This window comes from Sylvia atricapilla, unplaced genomic scaffold, assembly GCF_009819655.1.
Source record: "Sylvia atricapilla isolate bSylAtr1 unplaced genomic scaffold, bSylAtr1.pri scaffold_176_arrow_ctg1, whole genome shotgun sequence".
NCBI lineage: Eukaryota > Metazoa > Chordata > Aves > Passeriformes > Sylviidae > Sylvia > Sylvia atricapilla.
The window spans coordinates 5,063-25,142 of NW_027077105.1; the positions used below are offsets into that span (position 1 = coordinate 5,063).

The 20,080-nt window shown below is 58.4% G+C and overlaps 1 protein-coding gene across 1 annotated transcript; it reads right to left on the reverse strand.

Moving 5' to 3' along the window:
• Nucleotides 1–455: 455 nt before the first annotated feature.
• On the reverse strand, nucleotides 456–15,847 carry KCNN1 (potassium calcium-activated channel subfamily N member 1). The gene is made up of 9 exons (XM_066340268.1): nucleotides 15,790–15,847; nucleotides 13,276–13,746; nucleotides 13,081–13,176; nucleotides 10,553–10,971; nucleotides 5,475–5,616; nucleotides 4,435–4,545; nucleotides 3,145–3,272; nucleotides 1,601–1,670; nucleotides 456–755 (listed from the first exon to the last, which is right to left on the reverse strand). The coding sequence occupies exons 2-9, from the start codon at nucleotides 13,687–13,689 to the stop codon at nucleotides 456–458; spliced, it is 1,680 nt and encodes a 559-aa protein (XP_066196365.1). The 5' UTR covers nucleotides 13,690–13,746; nucleotides 15,790–15,847.
• Between the last annotated feature and the right edge of the window lie 4,233 nt (nucleotides 15,848–20,080).

Genomic DNA, 20,080 nt, shown 5'->3' on the forward strand with positions numbered 1-20,080 from the left:
CCCGTTGACTCCCCGCTCAGCCGCTCTCGGAGGTGACACACAGTGACCCCTGGGTGTCCCCAAGGCCCCCCACCCCAATTTCCACAGTCCAAGGAGGTGAGGTGACAGAAGGTGACCCGTGAGTGTCCCCAGCACCCCTCAGTCGCTCTCGGAGGTGACACACAGTGACCTGTGAGTGTCCCCACGACCCCTCAGAAGCTCTCTGAGGTGACACCTGGTGACACGTGGTGCACCTAGTGACAGCCAGTGACACCCGGTGACTCCCCGCTCAGCCGCTCTCGGAGGTGACACACGGTGACCCCTGGGTGTCCCCACGACCTCCCCACCCCAATTTCCACAGTCCAAAGAGGTGAGAAGGTGACAGAAGGTGACATGGAGGTGTCCCCGCGACCCTTCAGCCGCTCTCGGAGGTGACAGACGGTGACACCCAGTGACACCCGGCGACACCCGGTGACTCAGCCGCTGTCGGAGGCGGCCCGGGGACTGTCCCTGTCCCCCCGGGCGCTGTCCCTGTCCCCCCGGGGGCTGCAGGGGACAGTGGCCGGGCACGGGCGGGGCCCGAGGGGCACAAGGGGCACAGGGGCCGGCGGCTCCCGCTGCTGCTGCTGTCGCAGCGCCTGTGCCACCAGCGCTGGCAGTGCCACCAGGGTCAGCCCCAGCGCCTCCAGCCGCCCCTCCAGAGCCCCCAGGCGCTTCTCCAGCTCCTCGTGCCGCTCCTGCAGCTCCGACACCAGCTCGTACATCACGGTCTGCGTCTGCGGGGGCCGGGCGTTAGAGCGGGTCCGAACGGGTCTGACCCAGTTAGAACGGGTCTGACCCCGTCAGAACGGGTCTGACCCCGTCAGAACGGGTCTGACACCGTCAGAACGGGTGTGACACCGTTAGAATGGGTCTGACACCATTAGAATGGGTTTGTGCCCATTAGAACGGGTCTGACCCCATCAGAACGGGTCTGACACCGTTAGGACGGGTTTGTGCCCATTGGAACTGGTCTGACCCTGTTAGAACGGGTCTGACACCGTTAGAACGGGTCTGATGCTGTTAGAATGGGACTGACCCCATCAGAACGGGTCTGACCCTGTTAGAACGGGTCTGACACGGTTAGAACGGGTCTGACACGGTTAGAATGGGTTTGTGCCCATTAGAACGGGTCTGACACTGTTAGAAAGGGTTAGAACGGGCCTGACCCCATTAGAATGGGTGTGACCCCGTTAGAACGGGTCTGACCCCATCAGAAGGGGTTTAACCCCATCAGAATGGGTGTGACCCCATCAGAAGGGGTGTGACCCCATTAGAATGGGTGTGACCCTACTAGAACGGGTCTGACCCAGTTAGAACGGGTCTGACCCCACTAGAACGGGTCTGACCCCGTTAGAACAGGTTTAACCCCATTAGAATGGCTCTGACCCCGTCAGAACGGGTCTGACCCCGTTAGAACGGGTTTAACCCCGTCAGAACGGCTCTGACCCCATCAGAACGGGTCTGACCCCACCAGAACGGCTCTGACCCCATCAGAACGGGTCTGACCCCATCAGAACGGGTCTGACCCCGTCAGAACGGGTCTGACCCCATCAGAACGACCTGCGGGCTCTCAGCTCACCTTGGCCAGGTCCACCAAGGTGTTGGCCTGGTCGTTGAGTTTGCGCTGCTCCATCTTCACACTCCTCAGCCTGAGGGGACACCAGAGGCCTTGGGGACACCCCTGGGAGCGCTGTCACCCCCCTCGGTGACCTCTGTCACCTGCCCCCGGACCCCCAAACCCCGCCCCATGCCGCCCCAAACCCCCCAGAAACGTGCAAGCGCAGCCCCCGCCCCCCAAACGCGCCGTCCCGGGGGCTTTGGGGGTCCCCCCACCCCAAAATCGGGCCCGTGCAAAGCTGTGGGGGAGGGGCTGGGGTGGGGGAGGGGCTGGGTCGGGTGGGGGAGGGGCACACTTACTTCTGAGCTCTGCGGGGGGCGGGGCGGAACAGAGACAGAACAAAGGGTTAATTCCGAGGGGACAGCGGAGCAGCGTCACCTCCCCCCCTCCCACCGCGGTGACCCCAAAAACCGCCCCCAAAAGTGACCCCAAACCCCCCCACGGGCCACCTCAAAGATGGCGGCGGTGTCCCCCCGGGGTGGGACAGGGACAGGGATGGGACAGGGACAGGCGACAGGGACAGGGACAGGGACAGGGACAGGGACAGGGACAGGGATGGGACAGGGACAGGCGACAGGGACAGGGACAGGGGCAGGGACAGGGGACAGGGACAGGGGACAGGGACAGGGACAGGGACAGGCGACAGGGACAGGGACAGGGACAGGGACAGGGACAGGGACAGGGACAGGGACAGGGACAGAGGTGGGGACAAGGACAGGAGCAGGACAGGGTCCCATGGGGACAGGGGATGGGGACAGGGACAGAAGTGGGGGACAGGGACAGGAGAGGGTCCCACAGGGACAGGGACAGGGGCAGCTGTGGTGGGGGACAAGGACAGGTGACAGGGATGAGGACAAGGACAGGGGGACAAGGACAGGGGACAAGAACGGGATAGAGGACAAGGGACAAGGACAAGGGACAAGGGATGGGGACACGGACGGGGGACAAGGACAAGGGACAAGAATGAGGACAAGGACAGGGGACAGGGATGGGAACAAGGACAGGGGACAAAGGATGGAGACAAGAACAGGATAGAGGACAAGGGACAAGGACAGGGGACAAGGACAGGGGACAAAGGATGGGGACAAGAATGGGATAGAGGACAAGGACAAGGGACAAGGACGAGGGACAAGAATGGGGACAAGGACAGGACACAAGGACAGGGGACAAGGAATGGGGACAAAAACGGGGACAAGAATGGGATAGAGAACAAGGGACAAGGACAGGGGACAAAGGATGGGGACAAGAATGGGATAGAGGACAAGGCACAAGGACAAGGGACAAGGACAGGCGACAAGGACAGGGGACAAGACAGGGGGCAAGAACAAAGGACAAGCACAAACACCAACACCAAGTGACAAACCCAGCACACCACACCGACACCGACACACCCCACAAAGGTGACAAAAAGCCACCTCATCCCCCAGCCCGGGGAGGGGACACATGGGGACAGCGGTGGCCTCGGGGGGGTGGCCGTAGGAAGCAGGAAAAGCGGTGGCACTTACTGATGGATGGCTTGGAGGAACTTACGCTGGTGGGTCCGAACTTTGGCGTGGTCGATCTTCTTCACCAGCTTGGTGTGTTTGTAGATGAGCCACGTTTCCCTGAGCACGTTGGCAGCGGCGTTCTTCACCTGCCAAATCCCGGGAATTACCGCCGGAATCGGAGTTTTCCCGGGTTTTTTGGGGGTTTTCTCACTTTTTCTCACTTTTTATGGGTTTTTTCCAGGTTTTAATGCGCTTTTTGACTGGTTTTTAATGGAAATTTCCCCGGTTTTAACAGGGTTTTCCCCCCATTTTTAATGGGATATTTCCCACTTTTAATGGAGCTTTCCATATCTTTAATGTTGTTTTTTTTCTCATTTTTTTTCTCTCCTGGTTTTAATGGGTTTTATTTCCAGTTTTAATGAGTCTTATTTCCAGTTTTAATCGTGTTCTTCACGGTTTTAACAGAGTTTTAACGGGGGTTTTCCCAGTTCTTTGGGGTTTATTTTTTCATGGTTTTAATGCAGTTTTCCCCAGTTTTAAAGGGGTTTCTCTCAGGTTTAACAGTGTTTTTCCTGATTTTTTTTCCTGATTTTTTTTTCCCCCCCCAGCTTTAATTGAATCAATCTTCACCAGCTTGGTGTGTTTGGAGACGAGCCACGTTTCCCTGAGCACGTTGGCAGCGGCGTTCTTCACCTGCCAAATCCCGGGAATTACCACCGGAATCGGATTTTTTCCTGGGTTATTCCCATTATTAATGGAGTCTTTATCAATTTTAATGTTTTTTTCTCCGTTTCCCCCCCATTTTTAATGGTTTTTTTCCCATTTTCCCCCCAGTTTTAACAAAGTTTTTCCCATTTTTAAGGCACTTTCCCGGTTTTTTCCCCATTTTTAATGGGGTTTTCCCCTTTTTTAATGGGGTTTTCCCCCCAGTTTTAACAAAGTTTTCCCCATTTTTAATGGGGTTTTCCCGGTTTTTTTCCCCATTTTTAATGGGGTTTTCCCCATGTTTTTCCCAGATTTAATGGGGTTTTCCCCAGTTTTAATGTGTTTTCATGGGTTCTTTTCCCAATTATAATGGATTTTTCCAGTTTTAATGGTGTTTCCCCCAGCATTAATGGGTTTCAGCGGGATTCTTTTCCAGTTTCAATGGGGATTCCCCAATATTAATGGGGTTCCCCTCAGTTTTAATGGGCTTTTCCCCAATTACAATGGGTTTTAATGCTATTTCCCCAAAATTTAATGCATTTTTTCCCAATTTTAACGGGATTTTTCCAGGTTTTATTTGGGATAACCCTTTTAAGGCCTCACCCGCTTGGTGAGCTGCGTGTCCATCATGAAGTTGTGGACGTGTTTCTCGGCTTTGGTCAGCTCCAGCTTCCTGGCCACCACGGCCACCACCAGCGCAGTGCAGCCAGCACCCTGTGGGGACAGCGGGGACAGCTTGGGGACAGCTTGGGGACAGCCTGGGGACAGCTCGGGGTCCATTCTTTAATTCGCATTTTAAATTTGGATTTATAAACCAAAACCAACTCCAGGCAGGAATCCGCAGGAGGGGCTAAAATTCAGGGTTGGAAACACCAGCCCTGCCAAAGGAAGGGATTTGGGGACAGTGGTCGTGTCCCCGTGCTGCTGTCCCCCACACTGGTGTCCCCATGTCGACGTCCCCATGCTGGTGTCCCCACACTGGTGTCCCCATGCCGGTGTCTCCACCCCAATGTCCCCACAGCAATGTCCCCACCCCAGTATCCCCTCAGCAATGTCCCCATCCCATGTCACCATGCTGATGTCCCCACACCAATGTCCCCTCAGCAATGTCTCCACCCCGGTGTCCCTATCCTGATGTTCCCACCCTGGTGTCCCCACCCTGACGTCCCCACCCGGTGTCCCCACCCTGGTGTCTCCACCCCGTGTCCCCACCCGGTGTCCCCACCCCAGTGTCCCCACACTGATGTCCCCATCCCAGTGTCCTCACCCGGTGTCCCCATGCCAATGTCCCCACCCCAGTGTCTCCACCCCGATGTCCCCACCCCAATGTCCCCCCCCCACCCCGGTATCCCCACCCCAGTGTCCCCACCCGGTGTCCCCACCCCGATGTCCCCACACTGACGTCCCCACCCACCCCAATGTCCCCACCCCAATGTCCCCACCCCAATGTCCCCACCCGTGTCCCCACCCTGGTGTCCCTACCCTGGTGTCCCCACTCGATGTCCCCACCTGATGTCCCCACCCGGTGTCCCCACCCCAGTGTCTCCACCCCAATGTCCCCACCCGTGTCCCCACTCTGGTGTCCCTACCCTGGTGTCCCCACCCGTGTCCCCACCCGTGTCCCCACCCGTGTCCCCACGCACCATGATGCCGGTGAGCAGGCACACGCCCTTGCCGCAGTAGGTGTGTGGCACCATGTCCCCGTAGCCGATGGACAGGAAGGTGATGGAGATCAGCCACATGGCCCCCAAAAAGTTGCTGGTCACCTCCTGCTTGTCATGGTACCTGTGCAGGGCGGTGGCACCCGTGTCACCTGTGTCACCCGTGTCACCATGTTGTTGAATCCCCTCCCATTTTTGTGCCTCTCACGGTGGATTTGGGGTGTTGTCCCCAAGATGGAGTTGGGGACACCATGGGGACATCCCATGGCCGGGCTGTGTCCTGTCAGGAATTGGGTTGGGAACAGGCAGGGAGGTGGCACCGCTGTCCCCAAGTCAATGTCACCGCACTCATTGAATCCCTCCCATTGTGGTGCCACCGTGGCTTTGGGGCATTGTCCCCAAGATGGAGCTGGGGACACCGTGGGGATGTCCCATGGCTGGGCTGTGTCCTATCAGGAACTGGGTTGGGGACAGGGAGGGAGGTGGCACTGCTGTCCCCAAAAGTGCAGGACACCGATGTCACCACAGTCATTGAATTCCCCCTTTTGTGCCACTCATGGTGGATTAGGGGTGTTGTCCCCAAGATGGAATTGGGGACACCATGGGGACGCCCCATGGCTGGGCTGGGTCCTGTCAGGTATTGGGTTAGGGGACAGTGAGGGGACAGGCAGGGGGGTGGCACCGCTGTCCCCAAAACGCAGGACATCAATGTCACCGCACTCATTGAATCCCTCCCATTGTGGTGCCACCGTGGCTTTGGGGCATTGTCCCCAAGATGGAGCTGGGGACACCATGGGGATGTCCCATGGCTGGGCTGTGTCCTGTCAGGAATGGGGTTGGGGACAGGCAGGGAGGTGGCACCGCTGTCCCCAAAATGGAGGACACCAATGTCACCACAGTCATTGAATTCCCCCTTTTGTGCCACTCATGGTGGATTAGGGGTGTTGTCCCCAAGATGGAATTGGGGACACCATGGGGACGCCCCATGGCTGGGCTGGGTCCTGTCAGGTATTGGGTTAGGGGACAATGAGGGGACAGGCAGGGGGGTGGCACCGCTGTCCCCAAAAGTGCAGGACACCAATGTCACCTCAGTCATTGAATTCCCCCTTTTGTGCCACTCATGGTGGATTAGGGGTGTTGTCCCCAAGATGGAATTGGGGACACCATGGGGACATCACATGGCTGGGCTGGGTCCTGTCAGGTATTGGGTTAGGGGACAGTGAGGGGACAGGGAGGGAGGTGGCACCGCTGTCCCCAAAACGCAGGACATCAATGTCACCGCACTCACTGAATCCCTCCCATTGTGGTGCCACCGTGGCTTTGGGGCATTGTCCCCAAGATGGAGCTGGGGACACCATGGGGATGTCCCATGGCTGGGCTGGGTCCTGTCAGGAATGGGGTTGGGGACAGGCAGGGAGGTGGCACCACTGTCCCCAAAATGGAGGACACCGATGTCACCACAGCCAATCCCCTTCATTGTGGTGGATTTGGGATGTTGTCCCCAAGATGGAGTTGGGGACATCATGGGGACACCAGGCATGGCCAGGCTGTGTCCCCCTGGGACAATGAGGGGACAGGCAGGGAGGTGGCACTGCTGTCCCCAGGATCACAGGACACTGATGTCACCACAGTCATTGAATTCCCCCTTTTGTGCCACTCATGGTGGATTAGGGGTGTTGTCCCCAAGATGGAATTGGGGACACCATGGGGACATCCCATGGCTGGGCTGGGTCCTGTCAGGTATTGGGTTAGGGGACAGTGAGGGGACAGGCAGGGAGGTGGCACTGCTGTCCCCAAAGGGCAGGACACCGATGTCACCACAGTCATTGAATCCCCCCCATCATGGCGGATTTGGGGCTTTGTCCCCAAGATGGAACTGGGGACACCATGGGGACACCCACGGCCAGTCTGTGCCCCCTGGGACAATGAGGGGACACGGAGGTGGCACTGCTGTCCCCAAAAGCGCAGGACACCGATGTCACCCGCACCCCCAAAGGCCACAGTGGGTGACACCGGGAGGGCACTGGGGACACTGGGAGAGTCCCATGTCACAAACACGGCGCTGCCACCACCCCCCTGTCCCCGAGGGTGGGGACAAACCCGGCCGGGGGACACGGAGCAGCGGCCAAGCCGGGCAGGGGACAGGGACGTGCGGGGAAATGGGACAGGGGAAATGGGAATGGGATTGGGGAAGGGAAATGGGATTGGGAAAATGGGAACTGGGATTGGGACAAGGGAAATGGGATTGGGGAAATGGGAAATGGGATTGGGGAAAGGGGAAATGGGACAAGGGAAATGGGATTGGGAAAAGGGAAATGGGATTGGGATTGAGGAAATGGGATTGGGGAAATGGGACAAGGGGAAATGGGAATGGGATTGGGGAAGGGAAATGGGATTGGGGAAATGGGAAATGGGACTGGGATTGAGGAAATGGGATTGGGGAAATGGGACAAGGGGAAATGGGACAAGGGGAAATGGGAAATGGAAATGGGAAATGGGATTGGGGAAAGGGGAAATGGGATTGGGGAAATGGGATTGGGGCAAAGAGAAATAGGATTGGGACAAGAGAAAAGAGAAAGAGGAATGGGATTGGGACAAGGAAATGGGATTGGGGAAAGGGAAATGGGATTAGGAAAAGGGGAAAATGGGACTGGGACAAAGGGATTGGGAAAGGCAAAATGGGGTCCGAAAAGGGGAAATGGGATTGGGACAAGGGGAAATGGGATTGGGACAAGGGGAAATGGGACTGGGACAAGGGGAAATGGGATTGGGACAAGGGGAAATGGGGACACGGGAACAAGCCGGGGCGGGGGCTCTGGGATCTCAAGCGTCAGGAATTTAGGATTGCTGCTTCCCGCCCCGCTTTGGGCTTGGAACCTCACCCGGCACCTTAGGGACACGGCAGGGACAGGGCGGGGACAGCGGGGAGGTGACAGCCAAGGTGACATTCCCGGGGACCCGCATTTCCCAAGGAACACCCTCCCAGAAACCCAAAACGTGCGGGGTCGGGAGGGGAAAACACGAAAAAAACCCAAAGCCCTTTTTGGAGACTCCCAAAGTCCTCCCCAAAAGCCACCGCGGAAGTCCCCAAGCCGTGGGGACACGGGGGACACGGGGAGGGGACAGGAAGCAGCTGCTGAGGTTCCAAGGGGAAAAGGGCTCCCGGCCCCTTTCCGTGTCCCCCTGCCCGCCCTCCCCGCGCCGGCAGCTCATCCTAAATTCTGGGGGGTTTTTGGGGGGCAGCAGAAGCCTGGGGGGGCGAGGGACGGTCCCTGAGGTCACTCAGGACGGTCCCTGAGGTCACTCAGGACGGTCCCCGCGGTCACTCACAGTTTGTCCCTGCAAGCAGCAGAGCGGGCGGGGAGGGAAAACAACAGCGGTTAATGCGCGACCCCCGCGCCGGGCTGGGGGGGCTCGGGGACACGGCGGGGACACGGTGGGGACATCGCGGGAACCCCTCGGGGACATCCCGGGAACACCTCGGGGACATCCCGGGAACCCCTCGGGGACATCCCAGGAACCCTCAGGGACATCCCGGGAACCCCTCAGGGACATCCCGGGAACACCTCGGGGACATCCCGGGAACACCTCGGGGACATCCCAGGAACCCTCAGGGACATCCCGGGAACCCCTCGGGGACATCCCAGGAACCCTCAGGGACATCCCGGGAACCCCTCGGGGACATCCCGGGAACACCTCGGGGACATCCCAGGAACCCCTCGGGGACATCCTGGGTACCCTCAGGGACATCCTGGGGACCCTCGGGGACGTCCTGGGAGCCCCTTGGGGACATCTTGGGTACCCCTGGGGACATAGCGGGACCCCTCGGGGACATCCCGGGAACCCCTGAGGACATCTTGGGTACCCCTGGGGGACATCCCGGGAACCCCTGAGGACATCTTGGGTACCCCTGGGGGACATCCCAGGAACCCTCAGGGACATCTTTGGGACATCCCGGGCACCCTCGGGGACATCTGGCCACGCCAATCTCTTCTCTCCTCTTTGTGACCCCCGATCCTCGTCCCCTTGGTGGGACCCCCCATCAGACCCCTCTGTGGGACCCCAGGTTTGGTCTCCTGGACACCTCCGCAGAGGTCTCACCTCTGTGAGACCCCCAGCTTTTGTCCCCTCCATGTGACAACCCCCTGCCGCCTCCTCTGACCCCTCTTTGGGGACCCCAAATCTTTTCTCCCCATTGTAGGACCCCACACCTTTGATCCCCTTGGCACTTCCAGCTCCTGAGACCCCTCTTTGTGCCCCTCAATCTTTGTCCCCTCAGCACCCGCCACCTCCTCAGTCCCCTCTCAGTGCCCCCAATCTTTGTGTCCCCTCCATGTGCCATCTCCCATCCCCTCACCTCTCAGTGCCCCCAACCTTTGTCCCCTCCATGTCCCATCTCCCGCCCTGTCCCTAGACCTCTCTCTGTGCCTCTGAGGTCCCCTCAGCACCCACCACCTCCTCAGACCCCTCTCTGTGTCCCCCAACCTTTGTCCCCTCCATGTCCCATCTCCTGCCCTGTCCCCAGACCCCTCTTAAGTGCCCCTCAGTCTTTGTCCCCTCAGCACCTGCCACCTCCTCAGACCCTTTGGCTCTTTGGGACCCCCAGTCTTTGTCCCCTCCATGTCCCACCTCCTGCCCTGTCCTCAGTCACCTCTTTGGGACCCCCAATCTTTGTCCCCTCAGCACCTGCCACCTCCTCAGACCCTTCTTCGGCTCTCTGTGCCCCCCAACCTTTGTCCCCTCCATGTCCCATCTCCCGCCCTGTCCCCAGACCCCTCTCAGTGCCCCCAGTCTTTGTCCCCTCCGTGTCCCATCTCCCGCCCTGTCCCTAGACCTCTCTCTGTGCCTCTGAGGTCCCCTCAGCACCTGCCACCTCCTCAGTCCCCTCTCAGTGCCCCCCAACCTTTGCCCCCACCATGTCCCACCTCCCATCCCCTCACCTCTCTGTGCCCCCAACCTTCGTGTCCCCACCGTGTCCCATCTCCCGCCCCGTCCCCAGACCCCCTCTCTGTCCCCCCAACCTTCGTGTCCCCTCCGCGTCCCCGCTCCCGTGCCCTCACCTCTCGCAGACGCGCACCGTCCAGGCGGCGATGATCCAGGAGGAGATGCTGAAGACCAGCAGCACGGTGCCGGGGCAGATGGTCATCAGCGTCTTCATGACGAAGCGCGTGTTGAAGTTGATCTTGTTGAGGGCGCCGATGCTGCGGGACGAGGCGTCGGTGAAGAGTTTGCTGTGCAGCAGCATGACGCGGCCGATCAGGTAGAGCCGCAGGAACATGGGGATGGACAGGATGACGTCCACGTCGGCGTCGGCCACCGAGGCGGCGTAGGTGAAGGCCAGGCGGGCGGTCCAGGTGAACAGGTACTGCCCGGGGATGGGGTGGATGGCGCACACCAGCAGCTCCAGGGAGATGAAGAAGATGCGCTCGTAGGTCATGGCGATGCGCCAGTCGTCGGCGCCGTTGTCCACCATGAAGAGCTGTGGGGACACGGCGGGGTGGCACCAGGGAGGGGAGGGGACAAGGGGGTGACACACCTCAGTACACACCTCAGTGAGGTGAGACAGTGGTGACACATCCCAGTGAGGTGAGACAGTGGTGACACACCCAGTGAGGTGAGACAATGGTGACACCTCTGGTGAGGGGACAGGATGGTGGCACCCCAATGGTGACACGCTGGTCACACACAGAGAGGAGAAAGAGTGGTGACAACACCCCAATGGTGACACGCTGGTCACACACAGAGAGGAGAAAGGATGGTGACACACCCAGTGAGGTGAGACAGTGGTGACACACCCAGTGAGGTGACAGGATGGTGACACCCCAATGGTGACACAATGGTCACACACAGAGAGGTGACAGGGTGGTGACACACCTCTGTGAGATGAGACAGTGGTGCCACCCCAATGGTGACATGCTGGTCACACACAAAGAGGAGAAAGGGTGGTGACACACCCCACTGAGGTGACAGGATGGTGACACCCCAGTGGTGACACGCTGGTCACACACAGAGAGGTGACAGGGTAGTGACACACCTGGTGTAGGGACAAGGTGGTGACACCCCAGCAAGGTGACAGGGTGGTGACACCCTTGGTGAGGGGACAGGGTGGTAGTACCCCAATGGTGACACCCCCAGTGGGGTGACAGGATGGTGACACAGCCAGCGAGGTGACAGGATGGTGACACCCCCCATGATGTGACACTCTGGTCACACACACAGAGGTGACAGGATGGTGACACCCCTGGCAAAGTGACAAGATGGTGACACGCCCAGTGAAGTGACAGGACAATGACACCCTGATGGTGACATCCTCAGGTGACAAGACGGTGACAAGCGCAGAGAGGTGACATGATGGTGACAACCCCCCACGAGGTGACACAATGGTGACACCCATGGTACGGTGACAGGATGGTGAGACCCTGATGGTGACACCCTCCACGAGGTGACACATCCAATAAGGTGACAGGATGGCGACAGCCTCTGTGAGGTGACACGCTGGTGACAACCCCAGCGAGGTGACAGGATGGTGACAACCCTGGCAAGGTGACACGCTGGTGACACCCACGGTGAGGTGACAGGATGGTGACACACAGCGGAAGTGAATATTTGCAAATCGGGAAATCTGTAACCAGGAGTCCTCAGAAAAATTCGAAAAAAAATTGAAATTTTGGGGTTTTTTTCGTTATTTAAATTTTATTATTGAAATTTTGGGGTTTTTTTGGGGGGAAAGTTTTTGTTATTTGAATTTTTTATTAAAATTTTCGGGTTTCTTTTGTTATTGTTTTTGGTTTTTGGGTTTTTTGTGTCATTGTTTTTGTTATTTAAATTCTGTTGAAATTTTGGGGGTTTTTTTTGTTATTGCTTTTGTAATTTAAAGTCCGTTACTGAAATTTTCATATTATATATAAAATGTATATTATATGTAACATATATTTTTACGTGTAGTATTTATAACTTATATTTTATATATAACATAGAAACGTAATATATAATATAATATATAATATATAATATATAATATATAATATATAATATATAATATATAATATATAATATATAATATATAATATAATATATTATATAATATATACTATATATCATATACTACATATTATATATTATCTAATATAATTTATAATGTATAATATTTAATATACGTTATACATAATATAATATAATACAATACAATACAATATAATGTAATGTATATAATTTATATAGTATATAATTATTATATATTACATGATATTGTACATTATATAGATAATGTATTACTATATATTATATATTATATATTATATATTATATATTATATATTATATATTATATATTATATATTATATATTATATATTATATATTATACACTGTATATTGTATATTGTATATTGTATATAGTATAGTTATATAGCATATATCATATTATATGATATTTTTATATATACATATATATAGATAAAAAAATTAAAATACAGAGTTTTTTCCACTTCTGTTCCTCCAAGAAGCCTTTCCCCGGCCGGATGTGAGCCGAGCCCCGTTAGTGTCGGCACAGAGGGACCCTCCCCGCGATGCCCCGCAGCCCTCGCTGACCTGGATCTCCCTGGCGTGGTACATGACGATGAGCCCCAGCAGGATGAGCGTGGAGAGGCTGATAAGGCATTTCAGGGCGAACGAGTACGACGACTCCTGCGAGGAGGAGGAGGAAGAGGAGGAAGAAAAGCGGCACGGAGGAAAGAAGCCCCGTGAGCCCTGAGCCCACCCCCCGTTTTCGGCCAGCCCCCCAACCTTGGTGTAGACCCCCCAGGAGAGCTCGGTCTCGGTGACCATCACCACGATGCCGAACATGCCGAAGATCAGCGCGTAGTCGCTCAGCCGTTTGCGCTTCTCGAACAGCGCTCGCCGGTGGCCCAGTTTGTAACCGATGTTCTGGTTCTTCCGAGGTTCCCGCCTCCGTTCTTCCTCCTCCTCCTCCTCCTCCTCTTCGTCGTCTTCCTCCTCCTCTCCCCGTCCCGGGACAACCGGCACCGGGTCGGTCCCGTCGGGATGCTCCGGTCGCGACACCACCACGCGTGGGCCGGGGCTGGGTGGGCAGGGGCGCAGCGGCTGCGTTTCCCCGTCCGGAGGTTGTGGGGTCCGGCAGGAGGAGTTGGGGGGTCCCCGGGGTCGTGTCACCCCTCCATTGTAGCGACAGCTGCTCATGGCTCTGCTGGCGACAGCGCCGGGAGATCCCGCATGGCTCAGCGGAGCGGGGGCGACCTGCGGGACACACCGCGGGGGACACACGGTGGGTGGCAGTAGGGGGGACATGGGGACATGGAGGAGCCGCGGTGCTGCGCGGGGTCGGGGGGTGTTTGTCGGAGCGGCGGTGGTGGCCTCGATGGCCGTGGGGACATGTCCTGCCCATGGGGGGACATGTCGTGACCACAGGGACATGTCCTGTCCGTGGGGGGACGCGTTGTGACCACAGGGACATGTCCTGCACGTAGGGACATGTCCCACCCGTGGGGGACACGTCCTTTCCGTGGAGGGACGCGTTGTGACCACGGGGACATGTCCTGCCCATGGGGGGACACGCTGTGACCACGGGGACATGTCCTGCCCACGGGGGACACGCTCTGACCACAGGAACATGTCCTGCCCATGGGGGACATGTCGTGACCACAGGGACATGTCCTGTCCGTGGGGGACACACCGTGACCACAGGTCCGTGTCCCCCCCGCGCAGAGGGACGCGTGACGCTCGTGGGGGACGTGTCCGCGTCCTGCCCGTGACGGGGACACACCGCGACCACGGGGACACCCGAGGGGACACGAACACGTCCCGCCCGTGGGGACACGGACACGTCCCGCCCGTGGGGACGGGGACACGTCCCGCCCGTGGGGACAGGGACACGTCCTGCCCGCGGGGCCGTGTCCGTGTCCGTGTCCGTGTCCTGCCCACGGCACCGTGTCCCGCCCCCCCCGCGCTGCGGACCCGCCCGCCAGGACACTGCCACCACCGCGCCACCCCCTCGCCGCTGTCCCCTGTCCCCTCCCCGCAGCCGCGGGACATCGCCGGTGCCCGAGCCGCAGCTGCGCGTCCCCGCCGCCCCCGAGCTGCCCGTGCCCGGGGCTACCGGGACTGGTTCCGCTACGGTTCCCCCGGTTCGTTCCCGGTTGTTCCCGGTACCGCCATAGCCGGGGCTACCGGGGGCGGTTCCGGTACGGTTCCCCCGGGCCCCGGTTGTTCCCGGTACCGCCGTGCCCGGGGAGGTTCCGGTACGGTTCCCTGGCCCCGGTTCGTTCCCGGTCCCGCCATACCCGGGGCTAGCGGGAGGTTCCGGTACGGTTCCCCCGGTTGTTCCCGGTACCGCCGTGCCCGGGGCGGTTCCGGTACGGTTCCCCCGGTCCGTTCCCGGCCGTTCCCGGTACCTGCCGTGCCCGGGGCCTGGCGGCCGGGCCGGGTCCCGCCGCCGCCGCAGCCCGAACCGGTCCCGGGGGCGCGCGGCGGCGGCACCGGAGCGCCGGGGAGGCGTGGCTGGGGGCGTGGCCTTAGCGCATCCAGGCATCCGATTGGTCCGCGCAGCCCCAGCCCTCGCTGACGAGCAGCGCGCCACGCCTTTGGCCACGCCCCCTCAGCAGTTGGACACGCCCCCCCCCGGCGCGCCCCGCCCCCTCCGGACCCCGCACCGCCCCCCCAAAAATCGCCCCCTCCCCATCGCGGCCCCTCGGGGCCCCCCGGGACCCCCCCTTCGCCACCCTTCGGCTGCGCTGCGCCCCAAATTCATCACCCACCATGGCCCCCCGCTCCCCACAGCGCAGCCCCCCACTCACCGCCCCCAAAACACCCTAAAATACCCCCAAAACACCCCAAAATAGCCCCAAAACACCCTAAAATGCCCCCAAAACAGACCCAGTGCACCCCAAAATACCCCAACACACCCTACAATACCCACGAAACACCCCAAAACCACGCTAAAATGCCCCCAAACACCCCCAGTACAGCCCAAAATACCCCAAAAGACCCCAGAACAGCCCCAGTGCACCCTAAAACACCCCAAAACAGCCCCAGTGTACCCCAAGCACCCCCAAACCACCCGAAAACACACTCAGTGCACCCAGAACTCCCCCAAACACCCCCAAAACACACTCCGTGTACCCCAAACACCACCAAAAGCCCCGAAAACACCCCCAAAACACTCCCAGAGCACCCTAAAACACCCCCAAACACCCCCAAAACACTCCCAGAGCACCCTAAAACACCCCCAAAACCCCCCCAAACCCCCCCGAACCCCTCGGTGCCCCCCCGTGCCCCCCGTACCTGCGGGGGCTCCCCGGGATGTGCCGCGGGGGTCCCGGGGCCGTCAGGGGCTGCGGGGTCGGGGGGCGCCGGCGCGGTCCGGGGGGCCGGGGGCCATGGGCTTCCCTCCACGCCTGCCCAGGGAGGGGACACGGGGGTCAGCGGGTCCCCAAAGCCCCCCGGGGACAGGGCAGGGACCCCCAGAGCTCGGGAGGGTGGTGCTCTGGCAGGGCCAAAGGTGGGGGTCACCGTGTCACCTGGAGAGGGGAGGGCAGGAGGGGCTGTGACACTGATGTCACCTTGGGATGAGGGGTTGGGTCACCTGTGTCCCCTTAACACGAGGGGAGTGTCACACCAGTGTCCCCATGGCACACATGGATGTGTCACACCAATGTCCCCATTGAATGAGGGGCTGTGTCACACCAGTGTCCCCATTGTCACAGGGGCTGTGTCACACCAATGTCCCCATTGTCACAGGGGCTGTGTCACACCAGTGTCACCATTGTCACAGGGGCTGTGTCACACACCAGTGTCCCCATTGTCACACGGGGCTGTGTCACACCAATGCCCCCATTGAATGAGGGGCTGTGTCACACCAGTGTAACCATTGTCACAGGGGCTGTGTGACACCAGTGTCCCCATTGAATGAGGGGCTGTGTCACACACCAGTGCCCCCATTGGCACAGGGGCTGTGTCACACCAGTGTCCCCATTGCACACATGGATGTGTCACACCAATGTCCCCATTGAATGAGGGGCTGTGTCACACCAATGTCCCCATTGGCACAGGGCTGTGTCACACACCAGTGCCCCCATTGTCACAGGGGATGTGTCACACCAATGTCCCTGTTGAATGAGGTGTTGTGTCACACCAATGTCCCCATTGGCACACGGCTGTGTCACACCAGTGTCCCCATTGAATGAGGGGCTGTGTCACACCAGTGTCCCCATTCCACCGGGGGCTGTGTCACATCAATGTCCCCATTGAATGAGGGGCTGTGTGACACCAGTGTCCCCAGTGCACGAGGGGCTGTGTCACACCAATGTCCCCATTGAATGAGGGGCTGTGTCACACCAATGTCCCCATTGAATGAGGGGCTGTGTCACACACCAGTGTCCCCATTGCACACAGGGTTGTGTCACACCAGTGTCCCCATTGTCACAGGGGCTGTGTCACACCAGTGTCCCCATTGGCACAGGGGCTGTGTCACACCAGCGTCCCCAGTGCATGAGGGGCTGCAGCACATGAAAACCCCACTGCACGAGGGGCTCCACTGCACCAACAACCCCCTTGAAAGCAGGGGCTGCAGCACAGAAACGGGGCTGCGGCACACCGAAACCCCATTGCACGGGGGTGGCCCCATCGCACCAACAGCCCCATGGCACCACATGAAAACCCCACGGCACGAGGGGCTGCAATGTACAAAAACCCCATTGCACGAGTGGCCCTATTGCACCAGAGACCCCATAGCACAGGGAGCTGTGTCACACTAAAACCCCGTTCCCCGAGGGGCCCTATTGCACCAAGGACCCCTTTGCACATGGGGCTGTGTCACACTGAAATCCCATCGCAAGAGGGATTCTAGTTTCCCACTAAAATCCCATAGCATGACGGGTCCCATTGCACCAACACCCCCCTGACCGAGGGGCTGCAGCACACAAAATCCGCTTTGTACGAGGGGCTGCAGCACATGAAAACCCCACTGCATCAGGAGCTCCACTGCACCAACAACCCCCTTGAAAGCAGGGGCTGCAGCACAGAAACGGGGCTGCGGCACACCGAAACCCCATTGCACGGGGGTGGCCCCATTGCACCAACAGCCCCATCCCACGAGGGGCTGCACCTTACTAAAAATCCCATTGCACAAGTGGCCCCATTGCACCAACAACCCTATCCCATGAGGGGCTGCACCACAAGGAAGCCCCACTGCACGAGGGGCTGCGTCACATGAAAACCCCATTGCATGAGGGGTCCTATTGCACCAGAGACCCCATTGCGTGGGGAGCTGTGTCACTAAAACCCCACAGCGCTCAGGCTGCGCCTTACAAAAGCCCCACAGCACGAGGGGTCCTATTGCACCAGAGACCCCATGGCACAGGGGGCTGCATCACACTAAAACTCATTTCCACGAGGGGCTGCACCGTGCTAAAAACCCCATTGCACAAGTGGCCCTATTGCACCAATGACCCCACGGCACGAGGGGCTGTGTCACACCAAAACCCCATTGCACGAGGGGCTGCAATGCACAAAAACCCCATAGCAGAATTAGTCCTATTGCTTCAGTGACCCCACGGCACGGGGGGCTGTGTCACACTAAAACCCCGTTCCCCGAGGGGCCCCATTGCACCAACAACCCCATTGCACTCAGGGCTGCGCCATACAAAAACCCCACAGCACTCAGGCTGCACCTTACAAAAACCCCATTGCACGAGTGGCTCTATTTCACCAATGGCCCCACAGCACGGGGGGCTGTGTCACACTAAAACCCTGTTCCCCGAGGGGCCCCATTGCACCAACAACCCCGTCCCATGAGGGGCTGCACCATACAAAAAGCCCCATTGCACTTGGGGCCCTATTAGACCAAGAACCCCACTGCACAGGGGTCTGTGTCACACCGAAACCCCACTGCACGAGGGGCTGCACCATACAAAAACCCCATAGTAGAAGTGGCCCCATTGCACCAAGAACTCCACTGCACGAGGGGCTGTGTCACACTGAAACCCCATTGCACGCAGGGATGCACCTTACAAAAACCCCATAAACCCCATAGCACGAGGGGTCTTATTGCACCAGTGACCCCATAACATGGGGGGCTGTGTCACACTAAAACCCCACTGCACAGGGGGCCCCATTGCACCAAGGACCCCACTGCACAGGGGGCTGCTTCACAGTAAAACCCCCATTGCACGCAGGGATGCACCTTACAAAAACCCCATAAACCCCATAGCACGAGGGGTCTTATTGCACCAGTGACCCCATAACACGGGCGGCTGTGTCACACTAAAACCCCACTGCACAGGGGGCCCCATTGCACCAACAACCCCGTTCCGTGAGGGGCTGCACCATACAAAAACCCCATTGCACGGGGGGCTGTGTCATACTAAAACCCCACCGTATGAGGGGCTGCACCTTACAAAAACCCCATTGCACGAGTGGCTCTATTTCACCAATGACCCCATAGCACGGGGATGTGTGAGAATAAAATCCCATTGCACAAGGGGCCCCATTGCACCAACAACCCCGTCCCATGAGGGGCTGCACCATACAAAAAGCCCCATTGCACTTGGGGCCCTATTGCACCAAGAACCCCACTGCACAGGGGTCTGTGTCACACTGAAACCCCACTGCACAGGGGTCTGCACCACACAAAAAAACCCCACAGCACGAGGGGTCCTATTGCCCCTACCCCATTGCAGGAGGGGCTGCACCTCATTGCAGGAGCGGCCCTATTGCACCAACAACCCAAACTCACAGGGAGCTGCGACGTACAGAAAAACCCCACAGCACAGGGGTTACATCACAGAAAAACCCATTAGGGCAGGAGCTGCACCGCACAAAAACCCCACACTGCGAGGGACTGCACCATACAAATATCCCATTCCATGGGCGGCCCTACTGCACCAAGGACCCCATTGCACAGGGGTTACATCACAGAAAATCCCATTACCCGAGGAGCTGCACCACACAAAAACCCCACAGCACGAGGGACTGCACCGTACAAACATCCCATTCCACGGGCAGCCCTATTACACCAACAACCCCACAGCACGAGCGGCCCTATTGCACCAACGACCCCACTGCACAGGGGTTACATCACAGAAAATCCCATTAGGGCACGAGCTGCACACACAAAAACCCCACTGCATGAGGGGTCCTATTGCACCAACGACCCCATTGCACAGGGGTTACATCACAGAAAACCCCATTAGGTGAGGAGCTGCACCGCACAAAAACCCCACAGCACGAGGGACTGCACCATACAAACATCCCATTCCACGGGCAGCCCTATTACACCAACAACCCCACAGCACAGGGGGCTGTGTCACACCAAAACCCCACAGCACGAGGGGTCCTATCACACCAACGACCCCACAGCACAGGGGTTACATCACAGAAAATCCCATTAGGTGAGGACCTGCACCGCACAAAAAAACCCCACTGCAAGAGGGGTCCTATTACACCAAGGACCCCAAAGCACAGGGGGCTGTGCCACAGCAACGACCCCATTGCACAGGGGTTACATCACACCAAAACCCCGTTAGGGCAGGAGCTGCACCACACAAAAACCCCACAGCACGAGGGACTGCACCGT